Raw genomic sequence first — 22,499 nt, 5'->3', positions numbered from 1 at the left:
AGGAAATAATGAAAAAATGTTAGATTCTGTAGATGCATCACATTAAGGTATTGTTGTGCAGTTTTTAATGTGGCTTTAGGAAAGATTGGGTTTCTGCAAGCTTGCTTTTAATTCCAAATTTGAAATAAAGCTTTTGATTCTGCCAATCAGAAAAACAAAAAAATATTCCTGAGTCTTACCTGTTCAATGACAGCTAAAGGCAGGACACTGGCCCTCTAGCATGTTGTGCTGGTTACTGCACAGGGTGGTGTGTGCTGTCATCAATCCTTCATTCTTAGTAGCTGATTGTACTTTTTGTATGCCTTTGTTTTAGGCAAATGGTGCAGAGTTCACTAATACTGTGCCCTTAATTCGCATTTCAGAATTATAGTAAATTAGAAAATCAACCGAGTTGATTTATAGAATAAAAAATACAGAGATGCTCAGTGCTGTCTTTCTGTGTCCTACTGTTTGGTGCAGCTATCTGACAGACTTCAGAAAGTGGCTTCTCAACGGGAAAAACTGGCAGAGCTGAGGAACAGCCTACTTCCGGTGGCTCAGCGAGGAGCTCTGCTTTATTCCATCCTGCAGGCACTGAGGAGCTTGGCACGAGAATATTACTTCACCCTGAAGGACTTCCTCCAGATATTTGATGCTGCAGGAGCTGTATGTCGACAGGTTTGTATTTTGAATACAGTAAGTAATCTTTAACTTTTCCCCCATATATTGTAACTCAGAATTACTTAATATCATAGTTTTTAGATTTTTCTTGCAAATATTTCTTAAGAGTTTGTCTGAGCTAAAGTCTCATGCATATTTTTTATAATTATCAAAATTCCAATGGAGCTTTGCCAGTTAATATAGTACTTCACCCTTTAACAAGTGTGGACATCTACAGTTCCTGGCTCATGTTTTTCAATTTCCTAGAGAGAAAAAAAGAAACCAGTATATTTCATGGGTTTCCAGATTTTATTTTGAGTCTCCATGCAGATATGTAGATTGTTTCAAGACATAAGTTTCCTTGACTGTAGTCTAAAGGAATATGCGCTCCTTAACTCATCCAACCATATGGGCTTTGGCTTCCCACACTGAAAACAAAACTAGATTAATAGCAGGGAATTTAAATGGATGTTGAATTCAGTTGTGGGATTTAGCCATTCTCTGACCCTTCTTATTCCACTGCAGAGTTGCAGGCAACATGCCTGAGTATCAAATTCAAGGCATGAGCCAACCCTGAGTAGGATGGCAGCACATCATGGGGCACCCAGACATACTCACTAATACTTAGGCAGTTCAGAAATGCCAGACATCCCAATGTGCAAATATTAATTAGGTCAGATGATAATCTAGAAAACCCACAAAAACACAAGGGGGTTAAAATATGTTTTCTCCACACTGAGAATTATCGTCCCCATACTATTTACTGAGGCACCAAGCTCAGCTAGTATCACTGCTCAAAACTAAAGGACCTCTATTCCAATTATATGTGGAAACTATAATTGCATAAGTTTAATTTAACTTTGCATGCATTACAAGAAAACAAAATATAAGAGACAGTGGAACATATTGAAGCATTTTTCTGATACTGGGCTTTAGTGAATAGACCAGGGACCTGTGGTCAGGGGAGGCAGGTGAGGTCATAATGAAAAGTAAAAAAACTAATAATGATAACATAAAATAAATTTGCCCACTGGTCTGTGCTATAAATTTGCGCGTGCCTGTTGCTGTCTCTCTGTATGTCGCCAATATAATGTTTGCAAACACATTTATTATACACCCTGACTTTCCACAGTCTGGCTAATATGTTTAATGAATATGTGTGACATATTTAGTCTTGTTGATCTGACATACAACTGCAGTGAACAGGCACAAGGTGAGGCAGACAATACCGTGCCGCACCGAAGGGAGTGCATGTGAGCCAAACAGGTGCTTGTTGCTGCTGTTCTTCTCCGCAGAGGCTCTCGGCACCAACAAGTTAGCGATATCAGAAAGTCAAGTGCACTGCAGCGGTCCGTTTATTTTAATTTTTTGTTCTGACTGACTGCCAAAATGGAAGATTAAGACTTTTAAAACTAATGGAAAATAATGAGGACTTTTACAAGAAAGTAACAGAGATTTTCATGGAGAAGGGTAGGCTCATGGACTTCATTTACAAATAAAGGTAATACCATAAATGGTTTTCAGTTTTATAGATCAGACTAGGATAAAAACCAATCCAATAACACATTTTGACCTTAAATAAAATATTCTTTCTTGTTATCCTTTTGTTGAAGAGTCTATTAAAATTGATTAAAGATTAAGGTTAAAATTGAAATCCATTTTTTTTTTTTTGCACACCACTCTATGCTTTCATTTGTACTAAATGAGTATGAATTGTGGAATTGCAACGGCAAATTTCGAACACAAGGAGGGTGCAGAGCAAATGTGCTCTCTCCCGCCACTATAAATGAAATGTTCTTTCATAGCCAAATATGCACCTTACCTGTGTATGTTTAAAGAATGCTAATGAGATATGAAACATAACCAGTAGTCAATGTGCATGCTGTCAACTGAATAGTAAATATGCTACTCTTTTGGGTTCATATATTTGTAAATCTGACTCTGAAGAAGTCAGTGCCTCATCAGCCATGAACCTCAGCACACGTCACTGGAATAGACAGCAGCCCTGGGTCAGTGTTTGTCAGCCATGTTTTTGGTGGAGTGTTGTTTGGTGAATCAGAAGCAATGTTTGTTCACATGTAGTCTGTAAATGTGTCCAGATATAGAAGCATATCTGAGTGGTCCTCTACAGAGAATAAGAATCTGTTTGCCAGGCTGAGAATTGCACAATGCAAAGAGACCCATTTACCTGTTAGCCCTCCTGTTAGTGGCCCATTTACCTGTCAGTCCATGGCTGCATAACTTAGGTTTGAAATTCACTTCACTTTGACTTCGCTGGTATCAAAGAGAGTCAAGAAAACAGCAAACTGTAATAAACAGACCAGAACAACCTTTATTCTGCTGTACATGCCTAAAGCAAGCACACTGGTTCCTCTTGATGATGGAAGGCAGTGGTTCTGTTGCACGATCCTGCAGTAGATGTTTCTGTTCCTTTTACCTTATAACAGAGAAAGAGGGAGTACAACAACCATTTGCAGGATCTCACTTTAGCTTTCACAGTCTCATTCTGGTATGGAAACATTTAAGGGCACCTGTCCCACTAATGTTATCAGTCACAGTTTCATGTGTCTCAACATATGGTGATATACAGAGCAAGAAGTAGGTGATGTTGGAATTAATTGTTATTAAGATAACTGTGAAAGCAACCTTTAAATTACAAATTTTATGTGCAAATTGCTTACTAGTAAATGTGCATTTATATACAGGTATTTTTAATAATAGAGCTAGATTATATGAACTAGCAGTGCACTTGAATTGGTGTATAGGTTTGTAGTTTATGTGGTGTACAATGATTATAACTAGTATGTGTACATGGAGCCATACAAATTCCAAAAATATAAGGTATAGGACATCTTAATTGGACACTCAAAAAAAATCCTACGTTTTTTTAACTTAATGACCGCCAAGGACTTAGGAGCAGATAATGATATTTAAAATGCTAGTATAATATGTACAGTATGAAAAATTATAATGTATGTAATGCAGGATCTCTATCTATCTATCTATCTATCTATCTATCTATCTATCTATCTATCTATCCTAAAGTATCTGACTAGACCAGTCATGCTAATGTACAGTGTTGACGCTTTTTCTCTTTTGTCGTTTCTCGTGACTGAAGACAGAGAGATATAATTAAAATTAGTAAAAAATATTTTATTAATACACACCAGGCAAAGGTAAGAATGACAGAGAAGCACAGTCCTAGGACACCTGCCCTTCATCTGCGCCCAGGTGTCGGTGTCCTAAATCTTTTATAATGCTAAGCGCAAAATTTTACCTTATGACTTTAGTTGCACAAGAATTTCAAGACATTACATCTTTACAATAGTTTTGTTTGGATCAGCAGTTACACAATTTTAAAGGTCATCAGTTGGGCACTTGTAACTTCTTGTTCGTTACAGAAAACAGAAGCTGCACTTGTCGCAAGACAGACTTCTCGTGGCCCTTGTCACGCACACCAGATTAAATCAATAACTGATTTTTATTTTTCCACAACAGGCTTTTGCCATGGCAACCATTTTTTTCAATAAGAAATTAAATGAAAGTGTTTTATTAAAAGGACTGAATATAATGAATTCACTTACCCCGCATATGCAAATAGTGAGAAGTTACAATTTCTTGCTGACATGTCACTTCTAAGTGAATGAAATGGAGGTTTATATGTGTTGAGGACTGTTTGGCCACTCATTTGTGAGAATTTTCCATTATTCTAAGCAGCTACATAGCCGTCATTCTACAAATGACTCCAGATTTCACGTACTCACCATTGCTGAAAATCTGGTTTCACTTTTTGTTGAGTTTGTCAATCAAAAAACTGGTGGTTGTGTGTTCCTCCAATTCATTACCCAGTCTTTATCAGGCAGCTGAAATTTCAAAGAGGCTGTATTCTTATTATATTTTCATCCAGTGTTTCTTACAATTCTCTCCTGTTTTCCATGGCAACTGTTGACAGTCCTAGGTTTTATCACTAGGGGGCACCATTTCACTTGGCATTATTTTGAATCAATGATGAAGATTAGTGCTTGCAGATTAGTAGGTACGTAGGTCATTACTGTCATATGTACACAATACAATAAAAATGTGGATTTGCCTGTGCTAATCAACATGCAACATGTCACCATTCTCCGGTTTTGATTAGCTATAACAAAGTTGCCTCAAAGCTTCTTTTTCCCTTATCTGAAAAATCTCAGAAGACTCTATTTATGACAGTATACAACTAAAAAGTGGAGCAATTTATTGACCTGTATATTAACATGCTTTGGTCATTCATTTCTTTGCAAATTTTCTTTTGTAATGAACATGAATTTGTGTGTTCTTTAACCATAGTCCCAGAGCGGGGACAGTACTGAAGAGAATTTACCTCCTTCAATGTGACAAATAGAAATTCAAATAAAATTGATCTTTTTGTGATTAAAGGAGATTCCATTCTACAGCTTCACAATGACCTAAATATATCACCTCTACCCAGCTGTCCCTAGGCATCATAGCAGAGTTACTGAGCAACTCACCAGTGTCCAGCCTGAACGTGCCCAGTGTTGGTAGTGTGTATTGCTAAAAAAGTACCCATGGAAGGTAGATAGAACCAGTCCTAGAAGGATAGGTAGATAGACAGAACTTTATTTGTCCCCAATAAACAAGTAAGAAAATACTGTGTGTATATATATATATATATATATATGTGTGTGTGTGTGTATGTATATATATATGTGTATATATATATATGTATATATATATATATATATGTATATATATATATATATATATATATATATACTGTATATATATATATATGTGTATATATATATGTATATGTATATATATGTATGTTTATATATACTGTAGTCTGATCACACACCAGAATGAATAAAAGGAAGAAAATTAAAAAGAAAGAAAACTTCTGACTTGGCTGTCACAGTCCCACTGAGGCATTATATGGGTGTATCGCTTTTGGTACACAGTAAAGAAGTCCCAGTAGTGTTTCCTGACACACACTACTGCCGAACAATTCATTGGCTGACATGCTCAATGTTAGTGTGTCAGACAGAGGATGTGCAGCATTGCTCATAATGACATGCAGTTTTGTTTTCATTCTCTTCTTTGCTATGATCTCCAGCAGGTCCAGAGTGAGTCCTATAACTGGGCTTGCCCTTTTAATTAGCTTGTTGATTCAGTGGGGTTGTCATGAAATGATGTTACCTGCCCAGCACACAATAATGTTGAAAATTGCCCTTGCCATAATAATTGATAAGTAAAATGTGTTTGTGTGTCCAGTGAGATTACACCAAGTGGAACAAATAAGCTGATAAAGAGGAAAGACTACGCCATCCTCTGCAGGGTTCATTACAGGGAAATAGTAATAAAGTGCCTTAATAGATTATTCAAGAAAGAGCATACGACAGCTGTCAGAAGCAATGACACAGAAATGTCACAAAGGATTAAAATACAAATTCCTCCATTTGTAGTCTGTCAGATAAAGTAATGGCCAAAGGAAGCTTTATCCCACATTGCCTCAGATTGATGACAGGGGGCTAAAGCAGTATTGAAGACATACCTCCTATTGGGTGGGCAATACACTGAGAGGCAACCAGCTTTACATCCTCAACTTAAGAAATGGCTTGAACTGGAAGTTTTCATAATTTCAGAACGTGATACCCTAGTCGTGTTGCGTACTGTATATTAGAGACATGCCCCAAGTGAAACTATGGGCTTGTCAGGAGTGTAAAGACAACTGATTTCACTGGGCAGTAAAAGACATGATGTAAAGTGGGTTGGAGCTGCCTAAATGCTTTTTAGCTATAACTTGCTGTCTCTCGGAATTGCACTTACGTAACAACCTGCCTAAATAAGTACTTAACATGTCAGTTTCATCAAACACACTTTTGAAATTTCTAACATTTATGCTGTACTCTTCCATCCACTGTTAGCACTGGGGAAAAAAACATACAGTATCTGAAACATGACAACAGTGTCTGCGTCTTGAATTGCCTCGCTTGTGGTAATAAAATTGAAAGGCACTATGTAAAACATGGTTTGCCTGCTTGATTGAAGGTCATGTGGCCCGCAAAAAGAGCCACTAATGTATTTGGTAACTAAAACTTATGCTTCATTTCCTGTGGCAGTGTGTAGACAGATTTAGGCTGTCAGCTTTCACACAATCTGATTTAATTGTATTTAGTGTTGTTTATGGAATGATGTTGGAAAATATTGATTCAGGGCTAACAGTGCAGTCAGCCAATTAATTACGAGCTTATCAGCTATGAATTTGCAATGTCTTAGCCAGTGTTAACTTCAAAGTGAGAAAAGATAAAGAGATAGAATATAATTTAAAAGAAATTATTTTCAAGGTCAGTGAAAAATTATGTAATAATCTTCTGGTCAACAAGCATAAATTTGATTGATTGGATGCACTGCTGACCCAGAATCGATGTTTTCAATGATTTTCAAGAAAGAATGGTTATATTTGTGTTGCAGCCTTTGTCTGGTCGTGTGGCACAGGCTAAGGGCTGCAGTTCCGGCACTGTTACTGAGTGTGGTGAATCATTCATCACTTTATGGTCTTCAGATGCAGTATGAATGGTCGATGTGCATGTTGATAAGGGAGGACTTGTTCAATTTATTTAAAAGGGCCCGAGGCTAAGCGAGTAACGGCCTTGTACGAGAAGCATAAAGTGTTGCATGTTTCCAACCTTAATTAAAAGTGAAAGAGAGATAGTTCTGTGATGCTGTATGAAAAAGTGGACACCTTGCAATATAAGCGGAATGTGCTAATGAGAGAAATAATTGATGCGGCCTTCTTATGCGCTGAGGGAATTTTAGCAACACTCAAATGATATTGTACTAGGGAACATGAGGGAAAAACATTAATAGTCTCCCAAAACCACAAAGCAAGAGCAAATCAGCACTGCTGTCAGGCACCTCTCTGTGCATCAGCATCTCGTTACGGATCAGAAGGCTTGCTTCAAGGAGCCTCGCCATCTCTGAACACTACAAAGCCGATGAGTGCTTCACAGGAAACAAAGAAAGACAATGGCAGTGTCTGCAGTAATAAAGCCTTTTGCTCTCAGTATAAAATGATGAAAAGATCTGTCTGACTGATTTTAGCTTAAACCTGCCTGGGAAATGTCCATACTAGTTCTACTCAAAATATCTTAAATCAAATCCGGCAGAGGTTAGCATGTTAAACGTTTTTTTTTTTTTTTCCCTGTTTTTGCTTCCTTATTTGTGGAGAGACTCCATTACATTTCCTATTATTTAACACCTCCCACACCATAACAGCTCAGCCTAGTCAGAGGCTGTAAAGCTCTGGAGTTGACTTGCAGAGTGTCAATCTGCCATTTGTGCACCAGGAGAAGAGCAGGTAAACAACACACAACAGAATGGAGAAGACCTCTGTACATATTCTATAAGGTGAGGGTAGGAACTGGTAACACACTCCATGGTTCAAATGCACTTTCCTTCACTCCTCTATAACTGTACCAAGCTCCAGTCCTCATCAGTTGCCTTTATGGAATTGCATTGCCAAAGGATGTTTGCCTAGTTAAATTTTGAAAATTTAAGAAGAACATTTCTTGGATAAGTGCAGTGGCCAATATATAGTCAGTTGCCACCATATTGTGAGGAAAACCTTTTCATCACAATGTGCATCCATACAGCAACACATGATGACCCACCCCTTTCCTTACATAATATATTCACATAGCTGTGAGGGGGGTCTGTCAAAGTTTCCGAACTCTGTCATTAAGTCAGCTGGATTGTCAAAAGTGCCTCAGTGTTTAATATATAATTCTTGATTCTGGTCTGATTTCATTTAATCTGACATTCACAGGTAGGTCCACGTAGGTGTAGCTATTATGGTAGTGGGACCAAAGCCAAGTTCAAATTTATCGTCAAGCGTACATCGTATAATTAAATTCTTGCTGACATTTCTGCCACAGGTTAATGGGCAATAAGATCAGTAGTATTCAATAAGTAGAACATTCATCCAACACAGGCAGTGAATTCAACATCATACATTAAGTGCAACATCAGATGGTATACTGTAATAAATGCTATATGACTAGTTAGTGAATTGGCTTATAAAAACTGTCCCTGCGTCTAATGGTGCGAGTGTTATTGGTCTTAAATTCTAATGTTAGTTTCTAAAGCAGCATGTATTATAAATGTACTAGATTGAAGAGAACTATGAATTGCAATAATATCCTGTGCCACTTTCACCCTCCATGTGTGATGCCTTGTGGTCCTTAGGGCTCCCAAGAATGAGTAGCTGCTAACCTACTCTAGATCATTCCTTCAGATGTAAATGGGAATGTAATTTCTGTCACCCGTCCAATTCAGACATAAAATGTTGAAGAAGATCCCTCCTGTCTATACAATGTGACTCTGTAACCCATATTTCTTTTGGGTGTGAAATGTTAAGGATGTATTGCCTCCTCCTATCTCCTTGTCTTTCATTTGTGTTACAGTGGAGCCCCCTAGCTCTTTCTTGGGCCCTGTGTTTTGAATTTCTATGTGGTTTTGTTAAGGTTTCAGAAATGGATAATGTGCTGGTTGACTAACTCTGTTGGTCATATTTAAGTACACTACAAAGGTGCAGTTAAACTATAAAGGTCCCAACACCTGTCTATGAGAAATGGGCTTTAGTATTATACCATACTTTCACTCCTTTCCCATAAAGTCATTACAGAGATGCCCACATTGGAGATAAAGCAGCCCCATGGCTGTTAGTCCTCTGAACTGCCAGAGAATCAATGGCCATATTGTCATGGGCAGCTTAGCAAAAGCTATTTACTTAGGTGTGATCAGCCTGGTCATATGCTAACTTTATACATGTAGGCTTTTGGCAATTATTTATACAGTCGTTTGATCTTCTAGAACGTTTTTGTGCAATTGCATTATTATAATTGAGATTAGTGTATTAACTCTACTCCTCATTTAAAATGATTGCCAGATTTAACTTGCTTGAGTGCATGTTCTCCTTAAAGGAAAATTCCCTTTATGTAGAGATACTCATTAGAATTTAGTAGAGATTTCCTCTTTTGCCAGTTAAACTTGAGACAACTATTGCAAAGTCTTCTTCCTGGTGTTCAATAAAAAAAAATAAAACAAAAAGTGAATCAAATCAAACAGGTGAACATAAGGGCAACACATTTTGATCTCTTCAAAGAGGTCGAGGCAAACACTGAGTAGGCCAGAGTTACTGTCCATGTGTATTTAGTGTACAGCTTTCACCACTGTATTTTCTTAGACATGTTGCTTTTGGATTTTAATGGGTTATCTTATCGATTATTTTCTCCCAAAGTCTTGCATGCTGTCAAATTCTTTTTGCAGATTGTTCGGTTAGATTTGTTTTTATGCCTTGCAGATTACTGCTGTACCTCATTCCTAATATTTGCTGGGTCAGGATTCAGTGCAATATCATGTTTAAAGTGAAATGGGCTTTCTAGACTCTATAATCTAGTTATATAAGCAATCTAATCTGGATAATCTAGACCTGTGTTGGGGTTTATAATCCTGCATATGAGACAAACACCAAAACATTTACTCCAAGTTTGAGTGACCATCTTATTCTATATATGGTTTTAGTTGTAAACTTCAAAGAGGAAGTTTCAGTACAACTCATTGATTTGGCAAGCTAATGTTCTCCAAGAAAATTGTATTAATTTTGTGATTGTTTTTATTTTTTTTATTTAATTTTTTATTATTTTTTTATGTTATGCAATGCCATTCAAAATTTTCTTGGGCGATGCCATTTTGTCATTCCTTGTTGACTTTTGAGTTGGCTACCCACGTGGCCCATCTTCCAGCTTTTTAACTGTCCTTTACAGGACAATCTGCCATATGTATCACCTCTAAGCAGAATAATTAAGATCCCTGTGGTCTGTTGGGCAAGGTGTTGGGCTGTAGATCATAAAGGTGATAGTTTAATCTCCATCTACCTGTAGAACACAATGTGTAACTTTGAGCATGTCACTTAATCTGCTCACACTCCAATTGTTAAATGAATATAAAAAGTTCTAATGTATTATTAATGGCATCAACCTAATGATAATTATAAGAAGAAGCAGATAACTGATTTCCCAGCATTTTATTTAACCTGTTAGAAGACTGCATACTTGAGTTATGGTCCATATTTTGTGGTGGTGTACAGTAATGATTATGTTCCTGACTCCTCATCACCATATTACTGACAAAAATGACTGTGGCAGGGCGGCAAGGTGGCGCAGTGGGTAGGGCTGCTGCCTTGCAGTTAGGAGACCTGGGTTCACTTCCCAGGTCCTCCCTGTGTGGAGTTTGTATGTTCTCTCCTGTCTGTGTGGGTTTCCTCTGGGTAGTCCAGTTTCCTCTCACAGTCCAAAGACATGCAGGTTAGGTGCATTGGCGATCCTAAATTGTCCCTAGTGCGTGCTTGGTGTCTGTGTGTCTATGTGCGCACGCCCTGCTCAGGGTTCGTTTACTGCCTTGTGCCCTGGGATTGGCTCCAGCAGACCCCTGTGACCCTGTAGTTAGGATATAGTGGGTTGGATAATGGATGGATGGATGACTGTGGCCTTCATAGATGTTCACACATTTACCCATTAAAGGGGTCCTTTCACTTTGAACAGGAGTATTCTTTGTGTTCTTTCAAATGAACTGCAAGATCACGTCACCACCTGTGAAGACCTGGAAAGGCTTACATGAAGTCATCCCTGAAGCAGTTCCTTTAATTGACTGAAGTAGGACAAGTGCCTTGGTACTCATCAATTTGCAAATTCTAATCCAGGTTTATCTGTGGTGACCAGAATTTCAGGATATATGCTTCTAAGTTGCTGTCACAAGTGTATTATATAGTGTGTGACCTGAGCAAGTCGTGATTAATAAATTGTACTGTTTTTACAACAGAGCCTAACATTTAATTATCTTGCTTCTGTACATTTCCTGACAGCTTAGAACACTATGTTAACCCACACAGTTAATATTTATACAAAGTTTCCTTCCTGTCGCACAGTGCCTCCCATCTTGTAGTTTTATGTAATATTCTTGGAAGCTCAATGTAAAGCTTTTTCAAATGTAAAGATTTATCAGAGTTGTAGTGTGTTTTTTTTTCAAAGCCTTTTTCTTCAAAGCTCTGCTACTTAGGTGCTGTCAGCAGATATGCAGCTAACACTGAAACAGTGAAAGATGAGCAGGGCCTGCCTGCAGTCCGAACTCACCTCCGTGTTTCCCAACTAGTCCTGCCATTTACCTCTCATAGATCTGATCTTGTTACTTTTGTCTTCTGGATCAAATACAGTGACAAGTTGTTCATATGCTTTTTTTAAGGAAAAGTTGGCAGAGAGAAAATCATTCAGCCTGTCCAGTTCTGGTGATGAAAGTGATGAGCCATTTGAAACTGAGCCTTCTGACAAAAGTAAGTAGAAAACTTGACAACGTGTAATTATGTATTGTTATTCATGTAGGATTTTTCTTTGTGAATACCATCAGAATGTACATTATAAAAGAGCTAAGAGTATTACTGTGAGAGAGTAATTAAATATTGAAGTGAATAAACGGGAGAGCTGAGACATTACATCAAAAAGACAAGGCTAAGGAAGAAGTGAGAATTAGTGTTAAATTCAACAGAGAAGAAAGTGTTACACATGAAGCCTTCTGTTGCAGTAGGTGTCGACCCGTCGCTATTTGCATGTACTGTATGAGAGCATCATTTCCCTGTCATAGTCTGCGTGTTTTTTCACTCATTACTTAGTTGATAAATAAAGACCATTAACCCTAAGTGAGAACCAGACATGATTAAACAGTACGCTTCTAATGCAGAGCAGCAAGTATCCTTCATTGTAACCAGTCTTTTAATGAGAAGCTAATTTGTGTTTTTTTATTGAACTCATCTAATTTTGACCGTTTCCCAGTTTATTAACTCAGCTTGAGGAATTGTAATGATTATACAGAATGTGGTTTGTTTTTTTCAATTTTTGATTATCCTCAGTTCTACATAAGACATTCAGTTCACAGCATTCTGCTTCTTTTATGTACCCATAATGGACACTCTTTTTTAAAAGTGGGGGATTTTAGTTTCAATAAACCGACATATGTAGATGTTAAAACAAGCCCTGCAGGGAAGCTGCACATTCATGACAGCTACATTTAGATCTGTTCTGTGCAAACTCCCTGCAGTTTAGAAAGTAAATTGTAACAAAACAGTTATGCATCCAGAAGACAGTGAATGAACTCTTATTTCACAGTATGTAGCACAGCTTTGCCAGGTTTCACAGTACAGGCTAATTGTGAATTAACCTTTGTAATTAGTAAATCTGAAGAATTAGTTCTGATATTACAAGGATCAAACCCCTCAAGATATTGGTTGCTATTAATACCTGAAGATGTTGTGTCTGTTTATAGACTGGACTTCCTAGTCCTGCTCTAGTGACTTGTCCTGGGAACATTATGCTTTAGCATATAGTGGTGGAAAAAAAATCATTACTTTCTTATGATTTGAAATAATCAGGAGGGGAGGATTCATAAAGTAGTTTATTTGCCAATTTCAGATTGCAGTGTTTTGCTTTATTATTTTGATTGTTTGTGGTTAGTATGATGGCACAGCAGTTAGTATTGCTGCCACATGTATCCAGTATCCTGGGTTCATATCCTACATCCAATACATAGTGTGTGGATTTTGCTCTTTCTTACTGCGTCTGTATGGGGTCTTTCCCCTCATTCCCAGAGATGGATAGAAAAGGTTAATTGACAATTCTGAAGTGGCCATATTGGAGAGACTAGGACCAGCAAAGGGCTGGAGTCCTCTTTACAGCTATTTCCTGCCTTGTTTTCTAGCACTGTTACGATAACCTCCTTCTCCCAACACAACATTGAACTGGATTCGGCTGGTTTGAGAATGTTTAGTAATATTATGTGGCTGTGGAATAATGGGTCCATGGATAAGCAGCAAGGGGTTAATTTCTAAATGAATAAATAATAAAATAGCTGGCTCGATCTCTGTGGGTGTGCATGCTCGCGTGGCTGTAGGGGTTGGTGGTGTGATTGAGATCGAGCCTGAGAGGGTGTGGTGTGTCTTGATTGCTCCATTGGTTTTCCTTGGTTCGTGATTCAGGAGCAGCGCCCATGGAAGCATATAGGAAGGAGCCGGCATGGCAGAGGGGAGGTGAAGAAAAGAAAAGGAAAGGATGAACAGAGGTTAAAAGATAGGAGAGAAGAAGAGAAGAATACGGGGGAGCCAGTGCAAGGGTGAATGAGAGAGAGAAACGGAGAGAGAGAGAGACAGAGACAGAAACCAGAGAAGGCAGGCAGCTGGGAGGAAAGCTTTTGGGAGAGAATGAGGCTTACGCTTGGGGCTTTAGAGAGTCACTCCCACTGAGCGTTTTGGTGGAGTGGGGCGTGACACATGACTCACTACCGTGTAAGTCTGGGGAGGTAGTGGGAGTCAGGGAGGCTGGGATGGGGAGCCCTATTGTGGCCACGGATGGCCACTCAGTCCCAATACTTGGTAAGAAGAGGTTTGGATGGCGTACTCTACTGGGACCCATGGAGCAGTAGGGAACTGAACCTGGAGAAGGATGACTGTGTCTTGTCAGTGGGTGTAACTTCATTCTGCAAGGTCCGATCTGGAGAATGGGAGGAGATGCCAGAGTTCAAGTCATGCACTGGGGATGTGATGTTAAAGGACAGTTCCTTGCCTTAGGCTTTTAGCCTTGATTTTAATTGGTTATTAATGGGATTGTTTCTAACCTCCACATGTTCACTAGCTTTTATGGGTTATTTATTTATTGAAAATTTGGCTCTGCACTATTTATTTGTATCACTATTGGTTTGAGTTTTAAATAATAAAGGTACTGAACACTTATGCACCTATCCTTGGTATGTATGTATTCTCATCTGCCTGGCTCATCTTGTTTTCATGACTATCGATGGTGGCAGGTTCAAGAGGCTACCGGGTGCAACAAGAGTGTGGAGCCAACCTACATCATCACAGTAGCTTGTCAATATCAATCTTCACCATTAGATGAATTTTATAAAATGCTGTTTAACATATTGTACGAGAATATGCACAACTGATATGAACTCAGAAAAGCGATGTCTGTAAAAGAAGAATTCATCTTGTGAAATGATCACCATCAGTGTTAAGAAACCTCTCTATTATAATAAAAAAAATCCTGGAATGAAATCAGACTTTTTAGCCTGGGACGGGACGTGACTTTTTCAGAAAGATACTTTCATGTTCCACAAGGCTGTGCCAAGAGATGTAACCACACCTGGGGCTAGAAATAAAACACAAAGAGTTACATGACAAAGTAGAATGTTGTAAAGAATTCAAAAACGTTGTCGTGATACACATACAGAGCAGGTTAGAGATAATGGAAGTACTAAAATTTGAAAGTCTCAAAAATGATAGTAAAGATCGCATTAGTACAAATGGAAATTATTACTTTGTGAAATAACAGAACGGCAAAAAGAGATCAAATATATTGTTCAGATTTAAACTTTAAGTCGGAGACTTGTAGATTGTATAATTTGTATTGCCATCAGGGACGAGTAGTGTTTCTTCCCAATGAAGAGGCGTATCTGCGAGAATTAAAAGATTTGTTGTTTGGTGAAAGTGAAATTCACATACGCAAACGGCAGAGATGTGAAGTGGCTGGTGCATAGCGCAGGCTGGGGGGTTGGCAAGCAAAGCAAGCAGGGTTAAAGCCCCCCTAGTATATAAAAAGGAAGTTATTTACAGCTAAAGTGGATTATATACAGATTAATAATGTATAGCAGTTTTCACAGTAGGTTGGTTTAGAATCCTGTATAGGCTGTGCAATGTATAGCAGCAGAGAAATATGATTATTTATTATACAAATATTAAAGCAAATATCTAATTAGTAGCATGTATCTTGTCATATACGGTGTTATCACTCAGCTCTGTCAACAATGAACGGGTAATGTAGAGTATCCGGCTCTCATTTAGCTCATCTCTTTACTCATGGCGTTTAATCAGAATGAACTCTGGAAATGTTTCAATATCAAAGACCAAAGAGGAAGATATACCACCCACCCCTCATTGTGGGGAGGAAACAAGTAACAGTTTCTAGACTTCGATCATTTCTATACTATTATACTCATACAAAAGATTTTTGCATTTTTATCTGATTCTTTTTCTCACATGTGGCAGTACCTCCTCCCATAGTGTGTGGTATACTGTATGTATGATGAGTGTTGGCCACTTATGAATAATTCTTAGCATTTCTACTTGTCAGCTGTCACTTTTCACCTTCCTTCTTTCTCATCTTTGATTTGATTTTTGGGTTATTCATCACCACTCCTTTGATTCTGAAACTGGGTATCACCTGAAAGCATTGTCAAGAATCACTTATCATGCATAAGAGTCATTCTTTATTAGACATAACCCAGACGCCATCTCAGGTAACAAATGTTTTTTCCTTTTTTTTTTCCTTTTATCACCCATCATTCAAATCACTTCTTAGGTATCAGGCTTATTTTTTGATCAGGCATCACTTGAATCACTTCTCAAGTCTCAAACTAGTTCTTTTATCTTGGATCACATTTCATTTGATCATTTCATGGATCGTTACTTTTTTCTGTCAGCTTTCATTCACATCGTTGTCACGTCTCATTTCTCATTCTTCACTCAATTTTCCGTCAAGTCTCAGATGAGTTCTCAGTCGGGAGGTTTTTATAATACGTTTCCATTGCTTCAATTAAATGTGAATAAAAAGACAATTGTCAAAAAATGTTTGTGCACTATCCATGACAGATAAGCATCTTATGATTATGAATATTATTAGTAATAGTATTTATAGTTATTTTATTTACATTTTGAGGGGATGCCAATGCAAGAGCTCCACTAAAGGAGTCCCCCGCACTTTCTCCAGGAGAGCATCTACTGAACCCATCATCAGTTAGACTGGCAATAGCTGCCGAGTAGTACTAGACCCCGAGCACAAGAGAGCTGCCAACAGAAGTAAAACTTCTTTAAGCAAGAGACAAAGTGAGGCTATAGAGGGTTGGCAGATGACCATCTGCACCCCCAGGCCAAGGAGAGGGTGCAGGAGCTGGGTCCATGCTGGGTGTTTACCTCTCTGAGTATCATTCTTTTCAGACCCTCACTCAGATTAGGGAGACCATATTGTTATTTTAATGTATGCAACTTGGAGGAACCCTAGATGACCAGATCATCAGGTTAGAGATACTGAGGAATGTATAGGGTGCTCTAGCCTGAGGACCTAGTAGACAAGCAGGACTTTGCCTAACCTGAGAAATGATCCTGAAGAGGCTGTGAAAGCCAGACCAACTGACTTGAGATTAATAAATATAAAGCTAGGAAGAGAATGGAGGTGAGGGTTCAGTAGCAGAACAAGGAGCGGCCGGGGTTTTTAGAGAAATACAGAAACACTGGCAGAGTGTGAACGACAAAAACGTCTCAACATGACTAAAATGCTGGCTGTTAGTTTGTTATTTACTTCAAGTGACAGAAAATGTTATACTGAATCATAAACCATAGGACAAGTGAGGATCCATCTAATATACAAACTTTTTTGAAAGAGTAAAACTTTAAGTCATCAGAGAACTAAAGTGTTAAAAGTAAAATTACTTAAGAACATAACATAAGTCATATGTTTGTCAAATGAGGAGAGACTAGCCAATCAAGGTCATTTACTATATATCCTTTACATTTTATTTTTTTCATTTACTGTATATCCTTTGAATTTTGCTTTTTCAAGAGTGAGAACAAGTCTTTTGATTCAAAGGGCATATGCACCTTTCATGTGTACTTAATAAGTTCAAACCCCATTTAACTGTAGGTTGATAACATTGGTTCTTCACAATAATAATGTGCACGTAGTGTTGTTCAATCAGTTCAGTCCTCTACTGCCACAAACACCAGCCCCCTGTTGTCACATTAAGCTTTCCAAACAAAGTCTAGAATTTTGCTGATATGGGAAATAAAATCCAAAAGCACACAGTATATTATGCTGTAATCTTGTTATTTACCTTGAAAATGTACTGTTAGATATCCAGATGTGTAAATGATTTGACCTGAGTCTCTTCAAGTTTAGATGGTTTCATTCCCCACTAATATTTCCTGAGTGGCCACTTTAATGGGTATTCTTGGTGGGTTGGTCCGCCCATTGCCTCAGGGACACTCAGTATGCTTAGAACAAGGCATGAATTAGTCTATTCAAGTGTTAACTTTAAATTACTTTTGACAAAACTCACATGGACAGTTTGAATTGGGTATGGCTCCATCATAGTCTTTTCATTTTCTGTTTAAAGCACATATCACAAGTTTTTCACCTGTGCAAAAGACACTAAAACAATCAAATCCTTTTTCACATGTTGAAACATACAATTTCAGTTAATCATTTCATCACTGTGACCTATGACTAAAAACCTTAAGCACTGTTTTAAGACTTAGACACAAAATGTTTTTACACTTTTATCAAAATCTTACTGACTTTGAAAAGAGAACTGCAAAAAATGTAGAGCTAATGTATAATGAATGAAAAAATGTTAGGACACAGAAATAAAATGTGAAGGATTTATTTGAAGCTTTACTCAATATAATTGCTGAAACTGAGAAAAGTAAAATTATACATGTGAAACTATATGGATCAAAAAACAAACAGACAAAGAAAAGATATACAAACTTACAGTAGAACTTACAGTAGCACCAATACTGTATAACACAGTAAAGTAACACTACATATATTTATATATGCATATATAAATCGAAAATCACTATAAAGTGGAAAATTTGAAATGTCTTAAGATGCATCCTGTTTCTCACGTCCATTGGGCCACATCATTGTGTCTAATCACACCTGATGTCTTCCCTTCTGATACACAGAGGGTAAACTCTTTTTGCATGCCATTTCCAGCTTTGACAAGCCTCAGGTGTGATGCCCTTACAGCCAGCATCCATTGCTTCCAGTAGGGAAATCGGATGATGAGGCTGTTGATCCTTCCAGCTCAAAGCAGAGAATAATTCCTCAGTTGATTGAGGAATGGTGAATGTGGTGGCAGGAACAGCATTATCAATTCTTGGTTGGTTTCAAACCATTTCCTCACACAGTTGGAGTGGTGAAAAAGGACATTGTCCCAAATTACCACATGAAGTGGCTTGTTGGCTGTCATAATCACCCTTTCATTTTCTGAAATAAGCGCATTGTAGAGCCCATCTAAGAACTGAAGAAGCTGGTCTGTGTTGCAGTGTAGCTTAGAAAAAAGAGAAAACATCTCTATATCCTTACCTGTGTCTAAGCTCTTTTACTCTCTCACTGTTCCTCTCAAATTGACTCTTGTATAGTTATTTTGTAGAAACAGCATGTCTTTTCAGGACCCTGTCTAAAGTGGATAGACACGCAGAGGCAATGCTTTGAAAAATTCCATTGTCTTCCACAACAGCTCACTGGACCTTATTTAGCCTAATGACACTGTATCTCTCACCATCTCTACAATTGCCATTTGCTGCTCACTTGTCAAAATTGGCCCTCTCCAACCAGAATGAGGCAGTGGTACTGTTCTGATACTACAAAACTCATTAGTTTACAGAAAACTGCAGAAATGTGATGTTGCATACGATACAGAAATACAGTAAATTTGGGATCAGATACCCATTCTCACTCCTAAATTTCCATATTACAGTAGCCACTGTAGGCCGTGCCTACTGAGGCTACACCCACCGACCAGCTTCAGCCAAAAATAGGCCGTGGTTGATACCATGGTCCACAATTGTTGCCCTTGTTTCATTAGACACCCTATGGAACCTTTTCGCTCCTCTCCCTCTACCCCTGCCCTGGACTGTTACTTGTCCTCTGTATGCTCCTCTCCTCCTTTCCATACCACGTATTTGGACACAACAAAGCCTGGTTCTTGTACCTGCATGCCACCTTCTTCCTGCTCCATTTTCAGCACTACTCACTAGGTGAAACATATACTTCATATATGCTTGCATGTAATTACTACAGAGCCATGGCATGGACCCGAGACTGAGAGCATGTGTTTCTGTTTGTTTCAATTAAACCTCTTCTGAGAACATGTGTTTATATTTGCTTTCAATTGAAGGGAAATTTACTACTACCACTAGCAGTGTGCATTTGGCCTTTCTGTTTCATACATATTTGAAAAAAGTTTAAAGTGATTTGATTGAAAACACTAATGCAATGTTGGGCAGTATTAAGGTGTGCAAGAGATCTGTAGTTCTGACTGACAAAGGTACAAACTGTTTTGATGAGTTGTCAAAGTCAGATGAGAAATGCATCAACAGAAATGAAAGGTCTTTAGTTGTCAAGTATGTGTAGAAACAATAGCTGTGTGTACAAACACAATGAGAAACGGTAAAGTGGGTGGAGAAATGCTTTACTACTTTGAGAACTGCATTAAGAGTAAGAAGAATGGCATTCATGATGTAAGAACTTCATCAAAGCAATTGAGAAAAACTGTAAAAGATGAAACAAAAAGCAACAAGAAATGTGTGACAGAGGTTTGAGTGAAATATGACAAAAAATATAATATGTTAGAAGACACCTGAAAGATGCATACTAAAAATGACTTTGATACCAGTTTAGACGATAACTGATGTGCCAAATAACTGGGAAATGTAAGAAGAGGATATAAGCTGATTAGTCACATATCTGTATTGGAACATCTAGTGAGGATGAGTGCACTTTTGACCATCAGTATGGGCTGTCCATAACTGAAGACCAAGCAAAGAGACAACTGAGGAAACTACACACAAATAGGACCAGATGGATTCATTCCTCGAGTTCTTAAGGCCTGTGCTGACCACCTTTGTGGTGTCCTCTGTCACCTGTTCAGTAGGTTCCTAAGGTTTATGAAAGTGCTGCTGCTGTGGAAAACATTCTACATTGTTCCTGTTCCAAAGAAGGCAGACACCTCTTCACCTAATGACTAAAGGCCAGTGGCCCTTACGTGTCACATCATGAAGACATTTGAGAGGCTGGTTCTGGATTATATGAGTCCTCTTATGGTAGACCACCTGGACCCACTGCAGTTTGCCTGTCAGACAAAGACTGGAATGGAGGATGCAATTATCAATCTGCTTTATAAGGCTTACTCTCACCTGGACAAAACTGGCAGCACTGTGAGGATTTATGTTCTTTGATTTATCCAGAACCTTCAATACCATCCAGCCGTTGCTGTTAAATAGTAAACTCAGAGATATACAGGTGGATGAGCATGTGGTGTCCCAGAAAGTGGACTCTCTGTCAGGCAGACTGAAATTTGTGAAACTCAAGGACTGTGTCTCTGAAATGGATGTGAGCAATACTGGTGCACAACAAGGAACAGGCCTGTGTCCTTTTCTCTTTACTCTGTTACACCTCATGCTATACATATCACACCAGGTCATGACACTTACAGAAATTCTCAGGTGACTCTGCACTTAAGAGGTGTATTGATAAAGGAAATGAGATAGAGGAGTCAGATGGAGAACTTTGTCTCTTGGTGCAAAGAGAATTGTCTACATCTTAACATCTGCAATACTAAGGAACAGGTTATTGACTTTTAATGCAGTAAGGAGCTCCTGATCACTATTTGTGGAGCAGAGGTAGAGGTGGTGCACTCCTACAAGTACTTGGGGGTCCACATCAATGACAGGTTGGACTGGTCAAAACACAAAGGAACTATTTAATAAATGGCAGTGCAGGCTTTGTTTCTTTAGTGTGGGAAGTGGGATCCTTCACATCTTCTATATAACTCTTTGATGGCCAGTGTGATTTTCTGCACTGTAGCGTGCTGGGCCTGTTACTGTCACTTTAAGAGTGGCCAACTGATTTAGCAATCTAATTGAAAGGACAGGCTCAGTTATGAGAAGCAGGTAACTTTTGTGTAAAGAGTGGGGTGCACCCACCAGAAACGCATCAGTGAGTTAGATGATTGGGTGATTTTCATGTTCATTGTCATTAATAATAGCTTCATTTTCTAGAACAGTGTGGTGAAATTGGAACATGCTTGTCTTAGACAGATGCTTTGAAGGCCATTACCTTGCTGGGCATTGTAAACGGCTCCTTGGTCAGCCATGGTCATTATACTACTCTGATGGCACTCCAGATATTCTGGTTTTCTGTCTCATCCTACAGATGGGCTGCTTAGGTAAACTGGCAGCTATAGAAGTGCCCTGGAGTGAGTAAGTGTTGAACTATATATTAATGTGTCTTGTGATGGACTGGTTTTTTGTCTAGAGGTTTCTGCCTTGTGCCCGATTCCAGTCCCTGTGATTCTTAACTGAATAAGCAAATTAAAAATATAAGACGGGCATTATAGGCAAGTGATTCAGTTTAGTTCATCTATTCACTTAACACAGTTGAAGTTTGCAGGGCCAAGTCTCTGTCTTGACAGTATGGGAAAGAAAGCAGGAAGAATCCATGACCTGAGTGCAGCTATACCGCTAGACCTTGGACTTGTCCTTGATCACACAGACAGTGGCCAGGCCAAAAATTAAATCCAAGTCTCTTGATTTGTAAAGCAGCAGCTTTAAAGAGTGCACCCCAGTTCTGAATATTGGTGCATATGAGGTTGATGGTTTTAGCTCACTTCCATTTACATTGAGTTGTGTTGTTTGTCTTGAGCGTTTTGTATCAAAAATGATTCTTTTATGGAGTAAGTTGTGAAAGCATTTATTTACCTGAACCATTGGAGTATCACATACTCTTTCATCAAACAGTGTTCATTCATTCCATGTTCATCCACTTGGAAGGCCCTTTATAAGTAAATAATTAAATATGTGCAGGTCTACCTCCATTTTGGCTATTATTCTCTCAATGTGCAGCTCTGTGGCAGCAGGTTGGAGATATTTCAATATTTTCCCATTAAAATACCTGTGATTTTATAGATCACTAGCGCTGCAG

At 38.5% G+C, this 22,499-nt stretch overlaps 1 protein-coding gene across 1 annotated transcript in view; it reads left to right on the top strand.

The window, feature by feature from the left end:
- Positions 1-22,499, top strand: part of LOC120531521 (dynein beta chain, ciliary-like) — a 285,809-nt gene that overhangs the window by 113,061 nt on the left and 150,249 nt on the right. The window contains exons 24-25 of the mRNA XM_039756997.1: positions 460-657; positions 11,938-12,025. Coding sequence (XP_039612931.1) covers positions 460-657; positions 11,938-12,025 — 286 coding nt within the window. The remainder of the gene's footprint in view (positions 1-459; positions 658-11,937; positions 12,026-22,499) is intronic.

Source organism: Polypterus senegalus, chromosome 6 (genome assembly GCF_016835505.1).
Source record: "Polypterus senegalus isolate Bchr_013 chromosome 6, ASM1683550v1, whole genome shotgun sequence".
Taxonomy (NCBI): Eukaryota; Metazoa; Chordata; class Cladistia; order Polypteriformes; family Polypteridae; genus Polypterus; species Polypterus senegalus.
Note: the sequence above shows the minus strand (reverse complement) of the source record. Positions and strands in the feature narration are given on the sequence as shown.